The 19,178-nt window shown below is 49.7% G+C and overlaps 1 protein-coding gene across 4 annotated transcripts; it reads right to left on the bottom strand.

Moving 5' to 3' along the window:
• Positions 1-5,184: 5,184 nt before the first annotated feature.
• CFAP100 (cilia and flagella associated protein 100) lies at positions 5,185-18,178 on the bottom strand. 4 transcript variants are annotated; one of them, XM_083155664.1, is made up of 17 exons: positions 17,995-18,178; positions 16,114-16,910; positions 15,910-16,042; positions 15,649-15,735; positions 15,463-15,563; positions 14,085-14,265; positions 13,638-13,705; positions 12,908-13,071; positions 12,063-12,143; positions 11,300-11,487; positions 10,892-11,024; positions 10,335-10,404; positions 9,181-9,332; positions 8,548-8,683; positions 7,987-8,189; positions 5,677-5,770; positions 5,185-5,324 (listed from the first exon to the last, which is right to left on the bottom strand). In XM_083155664.1, the coding sequence occupies exons 3-17, from the start codon at positions 15,974-15,976 to the stop codon at positions 5,211-5,213; spliced, it is 1,839 nt and encodes a 612-aa protein (XP_083011790.1). In that variant the 5' UTR covers positions 15,977-16,042; positions 16,114-16,910; positions 17,995-18,178; the 3' UTR covers positions 5,185-5,210. The 4 variants fall into 4 exon arrangements, with proteins under 4 accessions (XP_083011790.1, XP_083011791.1, XP_083011789.1 ...); XM_083155665.1 differs by having other exon boundaries at positions 15,910-16,931; XM_083155663.1 differs by having other exon boundaries at positions 15,910-16,910.
• Between the last annotated feature and the right edge of the window lie 1,000 nt (positions 18,179-19,178).

Below are 19,178 nucleotides of genomic sequence, written 5' to 3'. Positions count from 1 at the left end.
TTTTAGCATTTATGCGATGTTTGTATACATACTGTATATAGATTGACCGTACAGTGTCTGCATGGAAGGTTCAGGGCTGTAGGATTACCAAACGTATCCATGTCTCTAGAGTCATCCACTATGCCACCAGCTTTCACAGGCCGAAGCTCGCTGAGCCTGACCTGTGGGGATGCTTGTGGGAACCATGAGTGTATGATTTATTACAGACACTGGCTACACTGTTCTAGAATAATGGTATTTATATTTATACCTTTTATAACCCTTTCTTTGAGTCCAGGGTACAGGGACGATGAGTAAGGCTTGGTGAGGTTGGAATGAGGTCCCACCAAGTTAATCTAATTTTCCCAGCAGCCCATGTTCCCCATACCCTCCTCTAACCCAGGTGTCCTTCAGGGTTTTCCTCCAACATTTAGAGACATACTAAATCTGGCCTTCCACCCTGAGGTTCTCTTGGAGGAGGCCCATCCCATCATGACACTGGCTTGGAAGGAAGACGTCTCATAGACCAGGACTGTTTAGGACCCTTTTGAGGAGGGACCCTGGAACTGAGAAGATACTTGCCCACTGACCGGTCCATGTGGATGAGAGGAAGGAAAGGAAGACCTTCAGTTCTGAGATGTGCTGCACAGGGAAGGACGTGCCAGGGTGGTCACTATTCTATCTAGCTCCTGACCAATATGAATATACCCTGCATATGGAAACTCCTATAATGCACTGTTAGAATTTGCTTACACCCTGCAGCCTGTGATCGAAGATGGAAACATCGGGGGCTGGATGTAATGCGGTGCGAGTCCGGCAGCTGTGTGCAATGCTGGACGGACTCAAGAGGTGTTTTTTTTTTTTTAAAGGGGCAGTTGTTTACAAGGCAAAACCATGCCTGGCAAATGCCCCTTTAAAGAAACCTCTCAGTTTGGCGGCTTCATACTGGCCCCTTGGATGCTAACACTCCTGAGTCCCACAGCAGCTTCTCCCAAACAGAGATCACCCAATGTACTGTGGGGGGTAAAGTTCTTTAGGTGACTGCCAGATGGTTGTGCCAATGTAACTTACTGCTGGAACTTTGTGCTACAGTGCCCGCCGGGCAGCCTGACGCCAAAGTCTCCTTCACACGCCACAAGCATTAGATTATACATGCCAGGTGTATAACCCGCATTACATGCACATGGGCAGTATGACTGGTGAGTCCCTGAGTGCCCATACACGTGTGTTTAGCAGCATTACATGTACATGGGCAGTATGACTGGCGAGTCCCTGAGCGCCCATACATGTGTGTGTATAGCAGCGTTACATGCACATGGGCAGTATGACTGGTGAGTCCCTGAGTGCCCATACACGTGTGTTTAGCAGCATTACATGTACATGGGCAGTATGACTGGCGAGTCCCTGAGCGCCCATACACGTGTGTGTATAGCAGCATTACATGCACATGGGCAGTATGACTGGCGAGTCCCTGAGCGCCCATACACGTGTGTGTATAGCAGCATTACATGCACATGGGCAGTATGACTGGTGAGTCCCTGAGCGCCCATACACGTGTGTGTATAGCAGCATTACATGCACATGGGCAGTATGACTGGCGAGTCCCTGAGCGCCCATACACGTGTGTGTATAGCAGCATTACATGTACATGGGCAGTATGACTGGCGAGTCCCTGAGCGCCCATACACGTGTGTGTATAGCAGCATTACATGCACATGGGCAGTATGACTGGTGAGTCCCTGAGCGCCCATACACGTGTGTGTATAGCAGCATTACATGTACATGGGCAGTATGACTGGCGAGTCCCTGAGCGCCCATACACGTGTGTATAACAGTATTACATGCACATGGGCAGTATGACTGGCGAGTCCCTGAGCGCCCATACACGTATGTATAGCAGCATTACATGCACATGGGCAGTATGACTGGCGAGTCCCTGAGCGCCCATACACGTGTGTATAGCAGCATTACATGCACATGGGTAGTATGACTGGCGAGTCCCTGAGCGCCCATACACGTGTGTATAGCAGCATTACATGCACATGGGCAGTATGACTGGTGAGTCCCTGAGCGCCCATACACGTGTGTATAGCAGCATTACATGCACATGGGCAGTATGACTGGTGAGTCCCTGAGCGCCCATACACGTGTGTGTATAGCAGCATTACATGCACATGGGCAGTATGACTGGTGAGTCCCTGAGCACCCATACACGTGTGTATAGCAGCATTACATAGACATGGGCAGTATGACTGGCGAGTCCCTGAGCGCCCATACACGTGTGTATAACAGCATTACATGCACATGGGCAGTATGACTGGCGAGTCCCTGAGCGCCCATACACGTGTGTATACCAGCATTACATGCACATGGGCAGTATGACTGGCGAGTCCCTGAGCGCCCATACACGTGTGTATAGCAGCATTACATGCACATGGGTAGTATGACTGGCGAGTCCCTGAGCGCCCATACACGTGTGTATAGCAGCATTACATGCACATGGGCAGTATGACTGGCGAGTCCCTGAGCGCCCATACACGTGTGTATAGCAGCATTACATGCACATGGGCAGTATGATTGGCGAGTCCCTGAGCGCCCATACACGTGTGCATAGCAGCATTACATGCACATGGGCAGTATAACTGGCGAGTCCTTGAGCGCCCATACACGTGTGTATAGCAGCATTACATGCACATGGGCAGTATGACTGGCGAGTCCCTGAGCGCCCATACACGTGTGTATAGCAGCATTACATGTACATGGGCAGTATGACTGGCGAGTCCCTGAGCGCCCATACATGTGTGTATAGCAGCATTACATGCACATGGGCAGTATGACTGGTGGGTCCCAGAGCTCCCATACACGTGTGTATAGCAGCATTACATGCACATGGGCAGTATGACTGGTGAGTCCCTGAGCCCCCATACACGTGTGTATAGCAGCATTACATGCACATGGGCAGTATGACTGGCGAGTCCCTGAGCGCCCATACACGTGTGTATAGCAGCATTACATGCACATGGGTAGTATGACTGGCGAGTCCCTGAGCGCCCATACACGTGTGTATAGCAGCATTACATGCACATGGGCAGTATGACTGGCGAGTCCCTGAGCGCCCATACACGTGTGTATAACAGCATTACCTGCACATGGGCAGTATGACTGGGGAGTCCCTGAGCGCCCATACACGTGTGTATAACAGCATTACATGCACATGGGCAGTATGACTGGCGAGTCCCTGAGCGCCCATACACGTGTGTATAGCAGCATTACATGCACATGGGTAGTATGACTGGCGAGTCCCTGAGCGCCCATACACGTGTGTATAGCAGCATTACATGCACATGGGCAGTATGACTGGTGAGTCCCTGAGCGCCCATACACGTGTGTATAGCAGCATTACATGCACATGGGTAGTATGACTGGCGAGTCCCTGAGCGCCCATACACGTGTGTATAGCAGCATTACATGCACATGGGTAGTATGACTGGCGAGTCCCTGAGCGCCCATACACGTGTGTATAGCAGCATTACATGCACATGGGCAGTATGACTGGTGAGTCCCTGAGCGCCCATACACGTGTGTATAGCAGCATTACATGCACATGGGTAGTATGACTGGCGAGTCCCTGAGCGCCCATACACGTGTGTATAGCAGCATTACATGCACATGGGCAGTATGACTGGTGAGTCCCTGAGCGCCCATACACGTGTGTATAGCAGCATTACATGCACATGGGCAGTATGACTGGTGAGTCCCTGAGCGCCCATACACGTGTGTATAGCAGCATTACATGCACATGGGCAGTATGACTGGCGAGTCCCTGAGCGCCCATACACGTGTGTATAGCAGCATTACACGCACATGGGCAGTATGACTGGTGAGTCCCTGAGCGCCCATACACGTGTGTATAGCAGCATTACAGGCACATGGGCAGTATGACTGGTTAGTCCCTGAGCGCCCATACACGTATGTATAGTAGCATTACATGCACATGGGCAGTATGACTGGCGAGTCCCTGAGCGCCCATACACGTGTGTATAGCAGCATTACATGCACATGGGCAGTATGACTGGCGAGTCCCTGAGCGCCCATACATGTGTGTATAGCAGCATTACATGCACATGGGCAGTATGACTGGCGAGTCCCTGAGTGCCCATACATGTGTGTATAGCAGCATTACATGCACATGGGCAGTATGACTGGCGAGTCCCTGAGCGCCCATACACGTGTGTATAACAGCATTACATGCACATGGGCAGTATGACTGGTGGGTCCCTGAGCGCACATACACGTGTGTACAGCAGCATTACATGCACATGGGCAGTATGACTGGTGAGTCCCTGAGCGCCCATACACGTGTGTATAGCAGCATTACACGCACATGGGCAGTATGACTGGCGGGTCCCTGAGCGCCCATACAGGTGTGTATAGCAGCATTACATGCACCTGGGCAGTCTGACTGGCGAGTCCCTGAGCGCCCATACACATGTATATAGCAGCATTACACGCACATGGGTAGTATAACTGGCGAGTCCCTGAGTGCCCATACACGTGTGTATAACAGCCAGGGCCGCAGTTCGCCCCCGTGCAAAGGGGGTCCATGCCGGTTTCTGACAGAAGCCTGCAGTGGTGTCCTTGCCGCGCGGGTACCTCCTGCGGCGCTGAGTATAAAGCTTAAGCTGGTGGCGGTGGGGGGTCCCTTCAGTGAATAAGAAATAACTAGCGCTATGCGGCGGCACGGGAAGCGCTTCTGTTTTGAAAACACTGGCTGCACGACGCACGCTGATTGGCTGAATCTCAGCCAATCTGCGTGGGCCGTGCGGCCAGTGTTTTCAAAACAGAAGCGCTTACCGCGCCGCCGCATAGCGCTAGTTATTTCTTATTCACTGAAGGGACCCCCCACCGCCGCCAGCTTTATACTCAGTGCCGCAGGAGGTACCCGTGCGGCAAGGACAACACTGCAGGGCTGGCTCCTGTCAGACGCCAGCCTGGACCCCCCTGCCCGCTCCCCAGACGGCGCAACAGGTACCCCCCCGTGTATAGCAGCATTACAAGGGGAGCTAGATGTGTATTAGCCTGGGGCACCTGGTACCTGTAATCGGGCCCCGCAGAACTAATAAATAAAGCCATACATTGTATTTACATCATGTTATTCCACAATGAGAATATAAACAGTGTCCTCTATGTACGAACGCCAAAACCAATTCTTCAGTCCTATTTATTAGACATTAAGTGAAAAACAGAATGGCTTCCTCCTTCTCCTTGTCTATCTTATTCTGGTCTTTGTCCACCTTCAGCTTGAGAGTCGGCGGATCGGACCGTGCCATCAGCTTCCTGCCCGTCTGCAAATCAATGGACAAACCTGGCTTACAGCGGGAACGGTCACACTTGTGTTCTATGACCTCATAGAGAATGGTCGTCTCTAAGCGATAACTTTAGTTGCCGTTTCACTTTAATGTGGTTCTATACCCTCCACAAAATGTGACCGTCAGTGTAACATAGATAGGGGGAGAGAAGTTTCCATGTAGAACTGTATGGCTAAGCATGCTCTGACAACCGTTGGTAAAAATAGGTGCAAGGTGGCAAATCTCCAGTAGGACATCTGTCTCCATGAAGGCGGCGGCCATTTTTGGAAGGCCGTTTTAGTAGATTCCATGCTTGAACTGTATCTATATATTTGTATTGGGTACTTACGGTTTTCTTGGGATCAGCTTGTGCCCGCTCCAACGCCCGGCGGAGTCTCTCCTCCTGGTGCAGTTTCTGCTGCTTAATTTTTTCCTCTCGGAGTCTAAGGCAGGAGATGAAAAATGCAATAATCAAATATCTTATTTATGAGGTGAAACAAAACTGCAGAGATGAGTGGTCAGGGTTACACATCATACACAATACATATAAGCACGGCTGACGCTGAGGAAGACGGTGCAGCCGGAGACTCTCTGTCTCTGAGCTTACAATCTAGAACTGACGTCATTAGTTCAGTGAAGTTGAGTGTTCTCTCAGTCATTGTGCTCAGTAACCGAATCTGTGTTACTTTGTATCACTTGATGGGATCACATTGTTTTCTATGAATAAGTAATCACTAAAAATCCATCTGCTAAATTGTTAATGTACCGTGTGCATCTCCGGGGCAGATACGGTGCTTGTGTGCTAAACAGTATATATGTTTTATATGGTTCTTGTGCCACGGCTAGTAACATGGATAGTAGATTGCCGGGGATGGCAGTGACGCATTTTGCTAGAGGATGGTACTGCTGTCTGTGGGCAGTACCCAGTCAGGTAACATACATATATATATATATATATGCCCCATATGGTGATCGTCATAAATACGATGATTCTATCTCGTGGATTTTGAGTAATACGTAGCTATGTGATCGCACCTCTTCCAGCCCTCCAGCCACATCAGCAGCCACCGAAACCAGTAGCGGAACTAACACCTACCACTGATATACGCTAAAACCGTCCAGAGAGGAACACCCCTCTGACAAATGAGCTTCAAACCACATCAGACTGAACGTGTTCAAATTTGCTGCCAATTTAGTTGCCCCCATCCCTGTGCCATGCTCGCATGTGACATTCCCTAATATCCTATACAGACCACTGAGTGCCAATCAAAGAGCAGTGGTACTGCCAGTAGCGGGAGTGGGCATAGAGTCCCTGCTCTGCATAGTACATCCCATAACGGATGCGGTTCCACGTAGTGTATCTCATACCCGCTCCGGCTCTGCATAGTGCATCTCATACCGGATCCGGCTCTGCTTGGTACATCTCATACCAGATCTGGCTCTGCATAGTAAATCTCATACCGGATCTGGCTCTGCGTAATACATCTCAGTCCGGAACTGGCTCTGCATAATACATCTCATACCGGATCTGGCTCTGCATAGTACATCTCATATCGGATCTGGCTCTGCACAGTACATCTCATACCAGAACTGGCTCTGCACAATACATCTCATACCAGATCTGGCTCTGCATAATACATCTCATACCGGATCTGGCTCTGCACAGTACATCTCATACCGGATCTGGCTCTGCACAGTACATCTCATACCAGAACTGGCTCTGCACCATACATCTCATACCAGATCTGGCTCTGCATAATACATCTCATACCGGATCTGGCCCTGTATAGCACATCTCATACCGGATCCGGCTCTGCTCAGTACATCCCATACCGGATCCGGCTCTTCATAGTACATCCCATAACGGATCTGGCTCTGCATAGTGCATCACATGCCCGGATCCGGATCTGCATAGTACACCCCATACCGGATCCGGCCCTGCATAGCACATCTCATACCGGATCCGGCTCTGCATAGTGCCATCAATCAACCTATGGCTGCCTAGATGTTGTGGAACTACAAGTCTCAGTTTGTCAGTTATTTGCATATTTCAGGGTATGTTTGATGCTCCGCAGTAACTGGTGAAGCCCGGGCTGCCTGCATCTGGCACAGCTGGTACTGTGCTGTATCCTGTCACCATATACCCAGGCCGAAGCCTGGCGCAGCTGGTACTGAATGCCATATACAGAAGGCACTGCATGCCAGATGTTACAGTATTACTGTGCTGTATCCTGTTACCATATACCCAGGCCGAAACCTGGCGCAGCTGGTACTGAATGCCATATACAGAGGGCACTGCGTGCCAGATGTTACAGTATTTCTGTGCTGTATCCTGTCACCATATACCCAGGCCGAAACCTGGCGCAGCTGGTACTGAATGGCATATACAGAGGGCACTGCGTGCCAGATGTTACAGTATCACTGTGCTGTATCCTGCCACTGTATACCCAGGCCGAAACCTGGCGCAGCTGGTACTGAATGCCATATACAGAGGGCACTGCATGCCAGATGTTACAGTATTTCTGTGCTGTATCCTGTCACCATATACCCAGGCCGAAACCTGGCGCAGCTGGTACTGAATGCCATATACAGAGGGCACTACGTGCCAGATGTTACAGTAGTACTGCGACCCTACACCCCGGTCGGAGTCTGCGCCCACCTCAGCCTGCGCTCCTTCTCCTTGGCTTTCTCCGCTATCTCTATCCTCTCCTTCGGGACCACCTCAATGCTGTCCAGCAGCTCTTCCAGCTGGTGCTCGATCATCTCCAGCATCTGCAGAGCGTTCAGGTTTGCGCGGTTCTCCCCAATACAGGCCTGGTACACCTCTTCCACCTTGGTGCTCAGAGACGCCAGCATCTTTTCCTGTGAAGCCAATGGGGAGTTATAAGGAACCTATCAGCAGAGACCTTACAACAGCAGACGTGATGAGTCACATGACCAATGTCTCTAGTAATACCCCTTCCACCATTTTGCTGTAACCTAGATTTTCCAATTTCCCGTCAGTATCCCCATATCCACGTCACTTCTGCTACAGATAAAATACATGGATTCGGTGTTACCCTGAGATTCTGCAGTCAGACAGACTAATCTCCCGGTAGTATCAAAGTTCAAACCCCTCCCACATCTTTTGTATAGTGGCTCATACAGGTCAAAAAAGCTGAGACTGAGATCAGAAATGTTTTGCTTGTTCCTCTTGAAATAATTTTGGATGAAACGTTACCTGGTCCTCAGACTTGTAGTCACCGAAGGAAAACACACGAGACTTCAGCTCTAGGTCTAGCGCTCTCTCCTCCTCCCGCGCTATACTTGCTTTCAGGTGGGTGATATGATCCTTCAGCTGTTGGGTCTCATTTTCCCTTAAAATAAATAAGCCACAAGAAACATTGATACATTCACCCGCATTCACTTCAGGCCTGTCAGGGCCAGCCACCCAGTAATGGGCACACAGGGAGGGGGATTGTAAGTACCCAGAAACCCTCCCAGACAGCATAATATTACAAAACGCTGGTCACTGGGGAGGGGGCGGAGCCAATATGATTATATTACAGTCAAATAGTGTCTATTTAGCCCCTCCCCCTCTCAATAGACCAGTGAGGGGGTGGGCTTTTTAATTAAATTTCTGACACCATGTGATGTCATCCGCCAGCTCAGCTTTTCTATGGCTGCGCCCACCCCGGAACGCCCCCCCCCCCGGATTTCAACTAATGTGCGAATGCCACGGTTTGCTGCTGGGTTTTGCACATGTGTGGACCGCCACCATTGGAGACAGGGCCGAAGTCATACCTGAACCAGCAGGTCTGAATGAGCCCCTCTCTGTAATGCATGGGCAGCTGCAGATGGGCACCAGACTTACATTTTCTCCTCGGTGACGGAGATGTTCCGCTTTATTTCCTCCAAGGCCTCTTCTGTATCCTGCGAGTTCTGTATCAGTGAGAGGTTCTGTTCCTCTAGCTCAGAGAAGATGTCCAACAGCTGCTGCGGGTCAGTGAAGTATAACTCCGGCTCCTGGTTAGAGGTCAAACACCAAGGTCACTGTATCTGCTCCATTATAACCAGAAGTGTAAGATTGTCCCAGTTGCCCGGAGACATAGACAAATATTGGTGCCCCCCAAACAGCTCAATCAGTAAGGTGCCTGTCTCCAGTAAGACAGGTCATGGTCTAATACAGAGAGTGTGACACCTATTATTCTGCTAGGAGGGGGAGTCAGCCTCAGAAGCTATATCAACAGCTTTCAAGTAACTGATTCAAACTGGCAGGGGAGGAGAGGTGCCCACTTGGGAGCAGGAGTCCGGAGGCAGCTGACTCCATTGCCTCCACAGTCACAACATTTGGTTCATCTGTTATAATACAGAGCTGATAGAGGCCGTCTCGCGGCTAAAGAACTACAAGGCTCAGTATGTACAGTATGGGGCAGCACGGACGGTGTAATTAGCATTACTGCCTCACCACACTGAGGTCATGGGTTCTATTCCCACCCTGGCTCTACCTGTGTGGAGTTTGTATATTCTCCCCGTGCTTGCGTGGGTTTCCTCCGGATACTCCGGTTTCCTCCCACATTCCAAAAATATACTGGCAGGTTATTTGGCACCCAACAAATTAACCCTAGAATGTCTGTGTGCGCGTGTACATGTGGTAGGGAATATAGATTGTAAGCTCCACTGGGGGCAGGGACTGATGTGAATGTTCAACTAAACTCTGTACAGCGCTGCGGAATACGTATGCGCTATATAAGAAACTGTTTATAATTAAATGTCCTACGCAACTGCACAGCAGTTGATAAGCTCCTTAACCCTTTCAAGTCCAATGTCCAGTCAGGCTCAACAGCCCTAAAAATATGGACTGCAAAGGGTTAATATCAACTGCAGCAATCCAATGATATTGTGTTCTAGTACTCCGTTCAGGGACAAGCGCAGTGTGACTTGTGCAATTAGACTCCGGTGCAGGCAGCCTAAACCATTCAGGGGTTAAGCCGATATCACTTGTACCCGGTTTGTTTTCGCACCCACCTCTTCGCTGTCCGAGCTCATCAAGGTTTCGGTGGTGCTCTTATCTTCCCCCAGAAAGGATGCGGCGCTCCTGTTAAGAGAATCTATAGGTCACGGTGTCCTGGAACCACTGGGTCAGTATGAACTACTCTCAATAAAACAAACAGAATGTGATCTGGCGTAGGCTTGGCATTGAGTATCCCAGACGCATCTTCGGGGTATATGTATGTTATTACACCGTTTCCAGGACTTTTACTGTGGCAAGATACATGTTGTGACTGAGCCCAGTTCTGTAAATGACAACATACAAACAACAAGTCACTGTGCTGATGCCTGGATATCAGGAAAACCCGCACTGCTAGTGTGCTGTGAGGAACGGTTTGGAAATGCCTGAGATTGATGCTATAACTCAGTTATTAGAATCAATGACTCCACTTGGACTACATAGAAGGTTTGATACATCTCCCCCTATGCTCAGCAGCTGTTTTATTACAGAAGAACCCGCACTCAGCAGTTACTGTGTTACCTACACACAAAGAACACTAATACTTATTGAGACACAAGATGGAGTTACTCACATTTTCTTGGAGACCACGGTTTTTAGACTCAGCCTAGAGGACTGGCGAATGTCCCGGTTGGAGTCACGGCTGGGACCGCCCTGCCCAGACAGCCGACTCTCCGACTCTGAATGACAAAGATGGGATTTGGGTCCTTTAACAGAGAATGGGAAGATCCAACACAAGTAGGCAAACGAGAGAACACCTCTATTAATGAAGATCTGTATTATGATAGCGTGGCTCTGTGCCATTCATCGCCCATCAATGTCAACCATCGATGGGCGAAGGCCATGCCTAGGTGGTTGTATGTGGAACTGAAGCTTTCTTTGGGGACAACATTTTGGGGAAGAATATCTTGGTTTTGGGTTGATTATGTTCTCTTGACCTTTCTTAAACACTGCCAAGCAGCATAATTACTGATCCACTTACTCTTCTCCATTGTGGGGGAAACAGACACCTTGGCCTCTGAGCCTCTTTTCTCCTTCTCTCGGGAGGTGGGAGGGTGAGATTTCTTCTTCTGTGACACTTCCTCCTTCCATTCCTTAGGAGAGAGTCGGAAGAGGAAGTCCTTATATATCAGGTACTCGCGTAGAACCTCCTCACACTTAGAGATGTCGCTGGGGGACGGAACAGAGAAACAGACCATGGATGTCACGCTAGCCAATGAGCTTCATGCTTAGGGGCACTGACCAGCTTCTGTATGACCGCTAACGGTGTCTATGTACAGGCAGCACGTGAGGATTCTCTTATACAATGCGTGGCCTTCTCATTTCTTACACTACGCTGAGTCTCTAGTTCGTCTCTATGAGAGGAACATAACATGCATGTACAGGGCCGGATTAAGGGGGGGCACAGGGGGTCAGTACCCCTGGGCCCCCCTCTATCTAGGGGACCCCTGTCTAAAGTGACCCCTCCCCCCCCCCCCCCCCCCCGGAGGCTTACTCCGGCCCTGTGCATGTATAGCACATAATATAATCAGTGAGATGTACTGCTATGAAATATTTAAACTTTAACTTCAACACATTCTGCAAAGTGCCACAACCGGAACTGCTGCCGCCACAACCACAACTGCTGCCACCACAACTGCTGCCACCACAACCGCAACCGCTGCCATCACAACACAACCGCAGCTGCTGCCATCTCTAGTCCAATGATAAACAGGCTCAGAAAACTTGTGGCGTTCATTTAGTACCTTTTAATGTTCATCATTTGCCCTGTCTGGCTCTTTATTTGTGCAACCCGCTCCATTTTCAGCTTTGTTTCCTTGTCAGCCCTGAAACAGAGGAGAACAGAGTGGGGATATAGACACTGTCATTCCTTCCTCCTACCCTGTACACATTGTAGCTCCTCCTCCCCTGCACACACTGTAGCTCCTCCTCCCCTGCGCACACACTGTTGCTCCTCCACCCCTGTACGCACTGTAGATCCTCCTCCCCTGCATGCACTGTAGCTCCTCCCCTGCACACACTGCAGCTCCTTCTCCCCCCTGCACACACACTGTAGCTCCTCCTCTTCTGCACACACTGTAGATCCTCCTCCCTAGCACACACTGTAGCTCCTCCCCTGCACCCACATATTGTAGCTCCTCCTCTGCACACACACTGTAGCTCCTCCTCTTCTGCACACACTGTAGATCCTCCTCCCCAGCACACACTGCAGATCCTCCTCCCCTGCGCACACTGTAGCTCCTCCCCTGCGCACACTGTAGCTCCTCCTCCCCTGCACACACTGTAGCTCCTCCCCTGCACGCACTGTAGATCCTCCTCCCCTGCATGTACTGTAGTTCCTCCTCCCCTGCACACACTGTAGCTCCTCCTCCCCTGCACACACTGTAGTTCTTCCCCTGCACACACTGTAGTTCCTCCTCCCCTGCACACACTGTAGCTCCTCCTCCCCTGCACACACTGTAGCTCCTCCTCCCCTGCACACACTGTAGCTCCTCCTCCCCTGCACACACTGTAGCTCCTCCTCCCCTTCACACACTGTAGCTCCTCCCCTGCACACTTACTCTATCCCTGCATTGTGTAGTACACTCACTGTTTCAGAGCCTCCACTGAGTTGCGGTCATTTTGCTTCAGAAACTCGTCGAATCTCACAGCGTCTTCCTCCAGATACTGCTCGGCCTTCTCCAGCTTCATCTCCTCGGCCGCAGCCATCTCTTCCAGCTTCTGGATCTCATCTCGTTTCACCGTCAGGGAGTACTGGGGGCCAGACCGGCAGTGATTAGTCGCACAGCAAAGCAGGGCTGGTTCCCACATTGTAGAGCTCTCGGCCTAACATACAGTATACTCCCCGTCTGACCCATGAACGGGAGCTATAGTAAAGGTGTCTATATAAAAGGCTATCTACTCCTCACTTCTATAGAGGCCACTCAACTGACAAAATTACTCCTTTGTGTGCTTAAAGATGTCAACAGAAAGTGAAAGCAATTTTTTCAGGGACACGGATTTGTTTCAAACTTGATGGATATGGAGAGAGAGAGCTGTGAGGACAGAGATTGGAGGTAGAAGCCGACAGGGACTGGGGGTGGGGTGGAGAGTTTGTGGGCTAAAACTGTCACAGCTCAAAGTGAAAGTTAAAACTGTCCCAGCTCAAAGTGAAAGTATATTGCAGAAGCCTTCATTTAGATGGAGTTTTATTTAATTACTAATAACCAGTTATTACAATGTACAGACGTTATATGAATAAACCTGATCATAAGTAACACACGAGTACAGAGCAGAGTACAAAGGTAATAATGGTAATAAAGCGTTTCGCTCTGTCTTACCTGCAGGAGGAACATTTCCCTCTTCTTATCGATATAGTCATGTAGATTCTCCCTCTGTACCTGTTTATCTAAAGGGGGAAATGTTATTCTTACATATATATATATAATGCTGTATAAGAGGACTGGAAATAGGGCCTGATTCAGTACAACTCGCTAAAGCAGTGGTCGATCACGGGGCTTAATGCTGCCCAGCCGAATGCCCCCCCCCCCCCCCCCCCCCCCCAAATCCCTTCGGTGACATGCGAGGGGACGTGTCCAAGAACATTATTTGTAGGCAAAAAAAAATAAACCGACACGCGCGACACCCACCAACTGAGAAGTGAGCCGCAAGATGACTTTGTTTACACCCTTAAGCTCCTCCTCCCTAATACCGCTATTGGCTGCCTAGCCAACATGTATGATCTCTCTATTACACTGGTCACGTTCCCAGTTGCCCACAGCTCGGACCTCTTATTATGGCAGGTTTCCACGAGTCGTTACGCACTGCCACCGCTTTCACTGAATCTGCACCGCTCTCTTCCTCCTCCTCCTCTTCAATCTCTCGCCGCAGTCCGGCCATCTTTGTCTTCATCTTTGTGTTGTTCGTGCCTCTCTCATGGACCTTCAAGTTCTTGTTGAGCTCTTTTTCCTGTGCAGAAAATAAGAGGCAACCATTGGCCTGGCTTACTAACATCTTTATCGTTCAACATCGGGAAGTGGTTATAATAAGTGATAGGTAACCGCTGCGTAGTTCTGAACGCTGCAGCATGGCTGCCGGAGAAGACGCAGCTATAACTGTTTGGGGAGGGGGGTAATGGGCACCAGCAGTCATGCGATATGAAGCACGTGCTGCCAATCCCGGGCACTATACTGTTGTGGGCCCTTCCGATCAATCACGCTGCGTATAAAGGGGGTTGTTCTGGCTGATTCGTTCGGAGGAGGATTCGCATCCTTGCAAGTCAACCTAACCCCGCCTTGCGAATGGTGGTGCGCCGGCCCACACTTTTCAAGGCGCGTTCCTTCTAAACTGGCTGCGAATGGGTGTTTTACATAAACATCCATTCGCAGCCTGCAGGGGAACACCCACATCATTCCATGGTCGGCAACCATCGAATGATCTGGAACGTGTGCGCATGTGCTCTGCGGCACCCTTACATATGCGTGCACGTTCAGAAGGAAGTGGGCGACCAGCTGACATCCAGTGAGGTCTGCTGCCCACCCCCGGCATCCCACGTTAAGGCCTCATTAGCATGAGAACGCCCAGCATTCTCATGGGAACGCCCATGAAACTCTGCGCGTTCACATATGCTAATGGGGCCGGCCCGCCACCCATCTCTGCCCCCCCCCCCCCCCCGCTGTCCTGGGTGAGTGCACAGTAACACAACATCGCTCCCTGTGTGAACGAACGGCCGCAGCGAACGGATAAGATTCTAGATCTCAGTGCAACCACAAAGGCACCATAGTGCGTGTACTGTGCGACACGTGCCCATTCTGCCAGTAGCCGCTTTTGGACTTTAAGCATACTTTCAAAAGTTTGTGTTGCCTCATAGCAGAAGTTTGGCCTCATGGGAAATGATGTACCCATGAGCTTCACCTCCCATTTTTGTCAGACTGGGGGCACACGGTACCCAGTGCACTGGAAGCTGCTAGGCATGCCCCGGTCCCTCTCTCCAGTGACAGATTCCGGGCACATGCTTATAGCATCTGTCCACCACTTGTTCTAATAAGCCAAGCAGCAGGTGAGAAGGGGCCTCCAAATCCCTCTCACTACCATCAATACCCCACATGACATTCCGGCTGGCGAGTGGGACGGCGGCACAGTGCCCAAAACTTATTTGGAACCAACCATTTGCTTTTTTGCTTTTTCTTGGTCCCTAATGAGGAAGAAGTCCGCATCTGGTGGGACTTTGAAAGGGTTTGGTTCCTTCCTCTTCTTCTTAGCATGATCTGTGGCGAGGAGAGATGGACAATAACGTCACATAAACAGCAAAACGGATACACCACAATACACCCCTCCTGCAGCCCAAATTACCTGAAGCAGCAGACTTTGGATTCGCCCCGGACTTGGCCGAGCTTAGTATGGACCTCTGTGCAGAATGTGACGCTGAGCGAGCACCTCCTATAGCAAAGGCCACAGAAAATGAATTGGTATCTCACCATGGGTCACTCCGCCACCCACCCATACTATATTGGGGTCATACAACAAGTACATTGCTATAAACAGGTTAAAAAGAAAAAGAAGACGAAAGAAAAGTTCTGGACAATCCACAATTTGTGTTATTTGACCACTTACCGGATCCGGCCGCAGATGCTGAGCTCTGGCGTGATACAGTGGAACGTTCTAGTGTCAAGGAGGACATTCTCAGTGGTTGGAATTCTGGAGATGTAAAGGAGAACCAGAGAACTCTACGAAGATGAGAAGTACCGGAGATCTCTATGAAAAGGAGAAGTATGAAGATGCGGAGTACCGGAGATCTCTTTGAAGTTGTGGAGTACCAAAGATCTCTATGAAGATGCGGAGTACCGGAGATCTCTATGAAGATGTGGAGTACCGGAGATCTCTACGAAGATGTGGAGTACCGGAGATCTCTACGAAGATGTGGAGTACTGGAGAGCTCTATGAAGATGCGGAGTACCGGAGATCTCTTTGAAGTTGTGGAGTACCGGAGATCTCTATGAAGATGCGGAGTACCGGAGATCTCTACGAAGATGCGGAGTACCGGAGATCTCTACGAAGATGTGGAGTACCGGAGATCTCTACGAAGATGCGGAGCACCAAAGATCTTTATGAAGATGCAGAGTACCGGACACCTTTACGAAGATGGGAAGTACCGGAGATATCTACGAAGATGTGGGGTACTGGAGATCTCTGAAGATGTAGCGTACTGGAGATCTCTATGAAGATGAGGAGTACCAGAGATCTCTATGAAGATGAGGAGTACCAGAGATCTCTATGAAGATGAGGAGTACCAGAGATCTCTATGAAGATGTAGCATACTAGAGATCTCTATGAAGATGTAGCGTACTGGAGATCTCTGAAGATGTAGCGTACTGGAGATCTCTATGAAGATGTGGAGTACCGGAGATCTCTATGAAGATGTGGAGTACCGGAGATCTCTATGAAGATGTGGAGTACCGGAGATCTCTATGAAGATGTGGAGTACCGGAGATCTCTATGAAGATGTGGAGTACCGGAGATCTCTATGAAGATGTAGCGTACAGGAGATCTCTATAAAGACTTGGAGTACCGGAGAACTTCACAAGATAAAGGGGGATCTGTAAACACCAGGATCTCTGCAAAGCCCACATGGAAACCTGTTAATATGGGTACTTATTGGACACTGTGCAAACAAGCAAATGTACACTGATGATGACGGATACCATCGATGACCTTCCCACTGCGCCCAAGGCCAATTCAAAGTTTTTTGGCACCGTAGGCAAAAACTTCCGCTGACTGCTTCCACCATCAACCAACCACCAATACCCACTTTCCAGAACCTGGGGTGAACATGCGGAGGTTCAACACCTGCCGTTTGCATTAAGTTCAAAAAGGATTCCTCCTTAGAGTCATCCTCCATTGTGTGATAGTCAGACTCAGGGGCGCCCCCAGATTCTGGAGCCCCTAGGCAGCTCCCGAATGGTAGGGACGGCCCTGCAGGTACAGCCTTTCATTTTCATACACCCCAGTAGCAGCTGCGCACAGCACCCCTTCACCACTGCTCTGCAAAGCCATGCTGAATGGGACATACACCCAATGGGGAGTAGGGAATATGGCACTTTGGGGGTGCATGCCGGGGCCAGCCCGGCCCTGCGTAGAAGCCCTGAGCTACCACAGGCCATCACATATGCCCAGTCTGCCCTTCTGACAGCTGTACCCCTGGCACCCCCCTGTCGGCGGCCCTGCCATCACATATGCCCAGTCTGCCCTCCTGACAGCTGATATACACATAGTGGCACCCTGGCATAATACACCCAGGGCAGTATGCACCGACTCCTGGTGGGCAGCCTGGGGTCTGTGGGTGACCCTGCGTATTATAGGGCATGGCAGCATATAACAGGGCTAACGTATACCCACAAACCACAGATTCCCTAACTGCACCAGCCTGGGACACAACCATGCCCGGCTCACCTGGGACACCTGCATGGCGTACAGGTGCATTACATTACACCATATATGACCCAGGCAGCAGCAGCCCCCCCCCCCACACACACACCATTGCCATCTGCCTCTCCAGTGTGGGCATGCTGCAACTTGTAGTTCCTTCCACAAGTTCTGCACAACAGCTTTCCCACAGGTTTCACAGCAAATGATAATGATACATACAACATGTCCTCATGAACCCCAACCCCTTCTCCTGTTTTGTATGTGGGGACTCACCTTGGCAGCAATGGCTTCTCACGTCCCCCTGTGCTTACACCATTCCCAGGCCCCTATACTACTCTGTACAGAGCCCAGGACACGTGAGGGGGGAGGGACTCGCCATTGTTTACATCTCTAAGGAGAGGAGGCTACTGTCTCCATAGCAACGGTAACATCAGACGCCGCACAGCCGACATCCCCACCTGCAGCTCCCGACATTGGCCGGCAGGGGGCGCAGGGCGTTTTAGTGCATTCATGCACTACTGGTATATATACTGGTAATATTGGTACTATATTGGTATATACTGGTATATATACTGGTAATATTAGTACTATATTGGTATATACTGGTATATATACTGGTAATATTGGTACTATTGGTCGTAGCCCTATTGTTTTCTACAGTAATACAGCAAAACAGCTCTGTGCGTGCTCATATGTAGAATAAATATTATCAGGGTGGGGGAATGTACTTAATTACAATTAACTCAATAATGCCTGTTACATATTCATTTCTCCAGCACACTGTATGCTAATCCGCATAACGGCAGCGCCATCCTATATGATTAAAGGTTAATACTGCTCCTCACCTCTATGGGGGTATTCAAGTGCATTGTTTACCGGTAGCCACTAGATGGTGCCAGACACAGCAAAACAATGTCGATGGCGCTGACATTACTGCTATTTTTTTCGTCTTTTGACAGGCTAGGTTTTAAGGGTATCAATTTTAAGCACAGATGATTTAATTATTACCTCCCTCACTTTGATTATACATGGATATTCTTAAAACCTGGACTGTGACCTGAAGACGGAGTTTTGTAAACCCTGGCATCAAATATCAAATGTCGACATGAAAAATATTGACACATAAAGAGGTTGACATGAGTTTTTCTGAATTTTTTATTTAAGCGGCTTGGTTTTTACTTCACCATCCATGTCGACAAAGAGGGAGATTATAATAGCCAGCAAGGGTATGCGTCAACAGTTGTTTATATTGACACAAAAAATATTAAAAACAAACTTCGACGCTGTCCACCTTTCGTATATAGTACTTTCCTATGTTGACCATTTGCCCCAGTCAACCTTTTAGACAGACAGTAGGTCTACCCCAAAATGTCGACATGCAAAGGGTCGACAGGGTCAAAATGTCAATGGAGATTGACATTTTGACCCTGTCGACCCTTTGCATGTCGACATTTTGG

This window comes from Crinia signifera, chromosome 8, assembly GCF_055691185.1.
Source record: "Crinia signifera chromosome 8, ASM5569118v1, whole genome shotgun sequence".
Taxonomy (NCBI): domain Eukaryota; kingdom Metazoa; phylum Chordata; class Amphibia; order Anura; family Myobatrachidae; genus Crinia; species Crinia signifera.
The sequence above is the reverse complement of the archived record's forward strand: the minus strand, read 5'-3'. Positions and strand labels throughout refer to the sequence as shown.